At 43.9% G+C, this 6,924-nt stretch overlaps 1 protein-coding gene across 1 annotated transcript in view; it reads left to right on the forward strand.

Moving 5' to 3' along the window:
- USP31 (ubiquitin specific peptidase 31) overlaps nt 1–4,519 on the forward strand; it is a 141,846-nt gene extending 137,327 nt beyond the window's left edge. The window contains exon 16 of the mRNA XM_068244449.1: nt 859–4,519. Within this exon, the coding sequence (XP_068100550.1) occupies nt 859–2,267 (1,409 nt within the window). The 3' untranslated portion in view covers nt 2,268–4,519. The remainder of the gene's footprint in view (nt 1–858) is intronic.
- The last annotated feature ends 2,405 nt before the right edge of the window (nt 4,520–6,924 follow it).

Genomic DNA, 6,924 nt, shown 5'->3' on the forward strand with positions numbered 1-6,924 from the left:
CTCTGGAAGAAATGTACTTCTTATTTGAATGCGTTTTAAGATTTTCACGACAGTTCCTCTTTAAAGGGGGACTTCAGCCTAAGCAAACATACTGTCATTAAGTTACATTAGTTATGTTAATTAAAATAGATAGGTAATATAATCTCCTACCCACTCTGTTTTAAAACAGGCAAAGGCTTGTGATTTTATGGGGGCAGCCATCTTTTTCTTGGGGGCAGCCATCTTTTTGGTTGAAAGGAGGTGACCGGCAGCATGAGGCACAGTTCCAACTGTCCTGTGCCTCCTGATCACCCTTCCCAGCTGCGCGCTAGGCTTCACATCTCAAATTCAAAATAAAAAAAATAAAAAAACTTGCACCAAAACAGCCGAACGAGAACAACATCAGAAATCCCATCATGCTTTGCACAGCATCAGAGGAAAAAATGCCCTGGCAGTTTTCTTCTGTGCAACTAAAAATGGGTAAGAAAAACAGTTATGATGCTGTGAAACTGTTAAAGAAACACCAAGCCTTTTCAGTGCTGCTGAGTAGATTTTTAGTCTGGAGGTTCACTTTAAGGATATTACCTGATTCAACGTTTTTTGGTCTGACCGCTGCTTCACGACTAACACCAGACCAAGACCATACTTCACAAACTGACAGTGGTGACAGCTAGATGGCAGGGAGGGCCCGCATACCCACTACACTACAGAATATAGTCCTATTTCCTGCCATACTTCCAGCTCTAGCCCTGCTAACAATTGTTTTTCTTTTTAGTTGGGCTTTAACACCTATGCTATAAGAGCATGCATTGCTGTTTACTCATATACGTAGAGATATTAGGCTCATGCCTTTATAACCTTGTTTTTGTTCTACCGTAGGTGGATTCTCTTCTCGCCCGTTTGTGCGGAGCGTCCAACGTCAAAGCTCTGGGCGATCATCCGTTACCAGCCCCCTGGTTTCCAGTGAAAATGGATTTAGGCCATCATGGTCGCTGGCAGCAAAATTGCATTTGCGGGCAGCTACTTCATGTCGCCACCCATCAGACTCCCCTATTCATGGTTCTTCACTTGGCAAGATTGGCGAAGCTGATGACCATGTCTCAACATCTTGCTTTGGAAGCCTTCGCAATCTGTCAGGCAGCTTTCATGATCACCTTGAAAATGTGAGACGTGAGTATCGAGCGTCGTCTCGAGCTCCCTTGGCATTAGCAGAAGGTGGTGCTCAACCAGAACCAGTGGTCAAAAAAGCTGTACCCGCCGAGCCATCTGGAAAGAGCGCGGCAGAGTTAGTGGGCAGGAACCCACTACTGGATCCCATAGATAACAATAATCACATCGCCTTTGTAGATCAAAGCGATTCAGTCAGTTCCTCCCCGGTACGGGAGAACTCGCCTCAGAGTGAGGAAGCACCGGTCAAAAAGCCTGTTGCCAGTAAAGCAGCTACAGAGCAGGGTAAACCAGTGCGTACAGCAGAGAAGGACTCTTCCACCCCGACCAAAGGGGCAGAAAACAGTAGTGGGAAACAGACAGTGAAAACAAAAAAGAGCGAAGCGAAACCTCCCACACGGCGTTCATCCACACAGCAGCGGAAAGACTCTGGAAAGCCACAGGAAATCTCCACACCAGTGTCACAACAGAGACAAAGAACATCAACTTCTACCACTGGTAATGCCTCATCTCCAGCACCGAAAAAACCCACTTCATCTTCTAAAAATTCTTCTGTGTCAAGCACATCCAGTAAACATCGACCGCCTGAAAAGGCTCTAAGCAGGGAGGGTTCAAAGGTAAGCTTGGGCTCAGAGAAAACCTGTGCAGCAAAATCTAGTTGTAGCACCACTCGAGTTTCACAACCCAAGAGCGCCGATACTCCCACAGATAATCGGACAGTGCGCAGTTCCTCCATGGCCAGCCTCAGAACCCCTCAGACTGTAGCCCGCACTGGTCTGAAACGGGACAGCAAGTCAGAGGAGAAGGGGTTGAGCTTCTTTAAGTCTGCCCTAAGGCAGAAAGAAACCAGACGATCAGCGGATTTGGGGAAGACCAGCCTGCTATCCAAGAAACCTACAGTGAACAAGGGTCCAGGGCAGGAGAAAGCTGACAACTCTCCAGCCTCACCGACCACTGAGGTCACCCCAAGCCCGAGAAAACATTCTGTCTTACCTCAGCACAAAGCCAAGTCTTCCCCGGATGATAAACAAACCCAGTCTTCTCCTTGTGCAAAAAAGACTGCTGATAAATACTTAAAAAAATTCCCTTCTTCAGCAAAGCCATCACCTAAAGCTCAGTGACCAAGGGTGCAGGGGCAGCTGTACCACGTGTCCTGACTGGAGATGAATGCAGGAGAGCTGTCCCTGCTTACAGCCATTGTTGGGAATGTATGCACTTTTAAAGTTTTATTTTATTATTATTTTTTTTACTTTGTGGGCCGAGGGTCTTGTTCTTTCCCAGCTATGCTTGCCGCATGGAAGTTGACTTTTGTTTGCATCAAGGAAACTTACTGCTGAGAGTGTGCCTAAGATGGTCTCCTTGGCAGTTAATCTGTATCTTCAGCCAGCCCTGCTGACACTTGCCTGCTTGTTCTAAATCTCAAGGGAATTACTTATAGGGGGGAGGGGGGTTTGTTGCAAATGTTCTCTTCTGAATGCTGCTCTGTCTCTTACCTTACCAAAGCCCGGCCATGACTCTAGCACAGAGGAGAGTAGGATAAGGCTTGGTTTACCTCTTAGACAAGGGATGATATTCTGGTTTAGTTTTTGCTCATACACATACGGGCAACTTTTGCTTTGTTTTCTTTACACGGAAAGCTCATGTCATCTCCATCAAAGCTTCTAGCTCTCCTCCATTCATACCCTTCCGTCATGTCCTGAGTGGTATGTAAGACCATCGATGACCATCCCCTAAAATATATAGATATATATATATGTCTTGGCTTTTATAACTCTACTAATTCCATTTATTGTGGGCTCTAATTTAGCAACTAATATTATCAATGGCAATATTCAGCTTAACCCACATGTGGAGGTTTATCCATACGCCTGATCAATGCTTATTGGCAGATGATGTAAAGCCGCCTGAAACTTGTGGTTAATAACTCGTACTCCAGCTACAAGCTCACATGCCAGCCGATGTAACATGTTGATGTCCCTTTTACTGTATGACTTTTTACCCTCTAATCTGCAGGCTATGCCACCTCATCTGCTTGTGCTATTTTTTTTATCCTGGTATCCCCAAGAAACAGTTGATGATGAATATCTTCAACCATTCCTTCTTGTAGACAGTGCAAGGCTTTAACGAGCTTCAGATCTGCTTTATAAACCTTTAATAGTAGCTGTCTTATAAGACTGATGGTTTCTGCGAAAGGACAACCCAGATTTGAATTATTTGTGTGTGTGTATAGGTGAACATTAATATTCAGGCATACGCTCAATAAGGGTTTAATTTGCTGACACTTCATAGCCTATACAAGATGAAATAACTCAGTAATTCTTTCTCACCCAGCTGCTGCGTCAGCTCCTTTCCTAAAGCCCAACGCCAGTCATTTTTATGTTTTCCTAACTCTCTGAATATCCTCTTTGAACTGCCTTTCTCTAGCCATATACTTCCATTGCTGTAGGCCGAAATATTTTCAGAGCTTACGGTCCTTGGCCCTGCCCTCTTGGCTGTCAGAACACTATGACAAAGCATGCTAAGCAGTCTCTTCCTCGGTGACCTTTAGTGGATCCATCTATCCATACAAATCTGCTGCTATGGCCTGAAGCAGAAATCCAATAGAGCACAGATGCTGTTTCTTACCTTGAAAAATGTTTCTTCAATCTTATTCAGCTGCATGGATAAATCATGCAGCTCTCTCAAGCCTACTTATACAGACTCTCTTGTCATTTCTCCTCACCCGCCTCCCCTTTGATGACTCATGCTGCCTTCTCTCCTGCGTTCAGAGACTAGACAGTATAAGTTGTAAAGGGGAGGCGAGGTCTGGAAGTCATTCGGCGGATTTGAACTGCTCTGGAAAAGACAGAAGTAAAGGCTTGATGGGTAAGAAACATCATCTGATTGGATGTCGAGTGGATTTGTATAGATGGTTTCACTATTGTTTCACCTCAAAGGAAAATTGTAGTGAATGGAATTTGGGGTTGCCATCTTTCTTGCCAATTTTTTTTTCTTAATAAATGCCAAATTCATTACTGTCATGCTTATCTTCAATTCCTGCTGATCCTAAATCACAAACCCAGATCACCTGTGCAGGCCTGCAATTAATAAAGTAAAAGCAAGGCAGCCCTACAACTGGCCTTTTTTTTTTTTTTTTTTAAAGAGGCAATACAAATGGCATCCTCCATATCCTTTTACTACAAATGGCAGCCAGCATATTCCTCTCACTACAACTTTACTAAAAGGACACCTGAAGTGAGAGGCGTATGGAAACTGACATATTTATTTATTTTTATACAAAACCGGTTGCCTGGCAGCCCTGCTGATCTTTCTGTCTTCAGTAGTGTCTGGATTACACACATGAAACAAGCACATTTAGTTAAACTTGTCAGAGCACCTGATCTGCAGGCATGTTCAGGGTCTATAGCTAAATGTATTAGAGGCAGATGATCAGCAGGGCAATCATCTGCATTGTATAAATGGAAATATGTCAGCCTCCAAATACTTCTCACTAAAAGTGCATACACACACCCACTTCCATGTAGCATGAGGGCCAACACTTTGAACAAGTTGTGTAGGTAAGCTCCTCATACTACACGGACATGGTAAAATTGGCTATTCAAGATAGGATGTGTGTACTTGGCTCTTGTAGTTGCAGGTCATGCAAGCAAATGTAAACTGAACTCTAACTGAAAATAAATACAAGAGTTTCACTTACCTGGGGCTTTGACCAGTACCCTCCACCAGCCCCCCCCCCCCCCGTCCTGTGCCCGTGGCATGCCGAACCGATCCTCTGTTCCCCTGCCACAGCTTAGTTTCATTTCTGCAGTCCACTGCTCCTGTGTGGCTCTAGCCACGCACATCCTCGTACGCGTTCACGTCGGTGAACCTGTCCTGTGCAGGCGCAGTAAGAGTTCTGTCTTACTGTGCCGACTGGTCTAAGCCCCAGGTAAGTGAAACTCTTGTATTTATTATCAGTCAAGGTTCCCTTTCAGAAAATGTAAAACTGCAGATGCCTTGTTTGACATAAAAAGGTAATATTGGGAAGTTTCAAAGTGTACAGTTATACTTCTTGCTGGCAATGGGCTTTAAGAAACAGTAGGAGAGCGCTGCAGAAACCTTGTGGTATTACTTTAGGTTCTGAAAACCTGAACCAGTATGGCTAAACCACCTAATGTACTGTAAATGGAACTGGTATGCCTATGCTTGGTGCTAGCTGCATGCTAGACTTGAGCATTGCTAATTGCTTAGTGTGTCACTTAAAAGTGCACCTGTACTGTCTGCAGAAATGGCAAACTCAGCTCATCCCAAGTTCTCAAGTCATCATTTTAGGAAATTCTTGGTTGCATTGTTCCTTCTGGTAATGGGTTGCACAATCAGCTCCCGGGCATCGATCTCAATGTCTGCTCGGGGGAGGAAGCGTATTTAGATAAAGTACCCCAGCTAGATTTGCCTGAACATCACGTGTACAGGCCCATTTGGCAACGACCATGTGACCAGTGCTCGGATATTGATTATTTGACCTCTTAGAGGAGAGAAGGGGGGAGAGGATTTGGACACTGTGGCCCCACCGTGGTAATATTGGTCTGGCAGATATGTGTCAGGACAAGTTTACAAACAGCGCAGGTGAAAATGTGTCATGTAGTTTCATTGTGATGACGGTAAATCTGCTAACCTTTGCAGTGAACATCCTATTTGTTCTCTCAGGACCTGCTTATATGTTTGAAATGATCACAGTGAAGCCTCATTGCACGCTTGCATCAGTAAACCACCTGCATTTAGCTAGTCATCGAGCTATATTTTTGTGACAGCCTTCTATTTCAGTGTACCTCAACTCACTAGTGACTTGATGTTTTCTATTCACTTATTTCACAAATATTGGTGCAGAATTTAAAGAACAATCTATAAGAACACTTAGGCTAAGTTTGCACAGAATGGGCTGCGTCAGTGTCCTTGTTGTGGCGCATATTTTGTGTCTTTTTAAATGGAATGGCAAAGCAGCTGCTGTATGCCAAAAATGCAGGCAGTGAATGGGTTGCCATGACATTGAATTGCACAACATGGACGGCAACAGAGACGCTGATGCAACACGTTATTCAGTGTACACCAGCCCTTAAAGTGATATTCCATCTATATCGGAAAAATTGCTAGACAGCAGTCTCCCAATAGTGTACCTAGAAAACAGTTTGTTACCAATGATGTTGCCCACATGCACAAGCTCGCACATCACTCTTTAGAGCTCCATGGCATAAATGTACATTAGAAAGGCTATTCCAGCTAGGCATATAGTTGTTTGTGCATAGATCTAGCACATGAGGGGGTGGTGCGATGTCACTCAGTACTTCTTGTATGAAATTTGTCCCAGTGAGATGCATGAAGGTGTTAAACTTTGGGGCAAGATGGTCACTGTGGTAACATGTCAGTTGTTTCTGGGTAGATTATGGGAGACTGGTGCCTAAGTGATTGTCCAATAGGGGATGGCCCTGCTTAGAACTTGCGGAGAAGCATGTGATCAGTTTGATCAGCTAATAGATTTGTAAGGCTCTGATTTGCTGGTCATGATCATGCGTCAAACCAGGAAGTCATCACAGCAAATCGGAACCTTACAAATCTATCAGCTGATCAAAACCACAGGCTTCTCAGTGCGTTCTCCTCGTCAGGTCCATCCCTATTGTCCAACTTCCATGTAAAATTCACAAAACTGTTTTTTTTTTTTTTTTTTTTTTTTTAATATAACTGGCAATGAGCATAATATGTGAAACTCAAGCTGTTTGATATGATGTACTTATGCTGATTTCT

This window comes from Hyperolius riggenbachi, chromosome 7, assembly GCF_040937935.1.
Source record: "Hyperolius riggenbachi isolate aHypRig1 chromosome 7, aHypRig1.pri, whole genome shotgun sequence".
In the NCBI taxonomy this organism is placed as follows: domain Eukaryota; kingdom Metazoa; phylum Chordata; class Amphibia; order Anura; family Hyperoliidae; genus Hyperolius; species Hyperolius riggenbachi.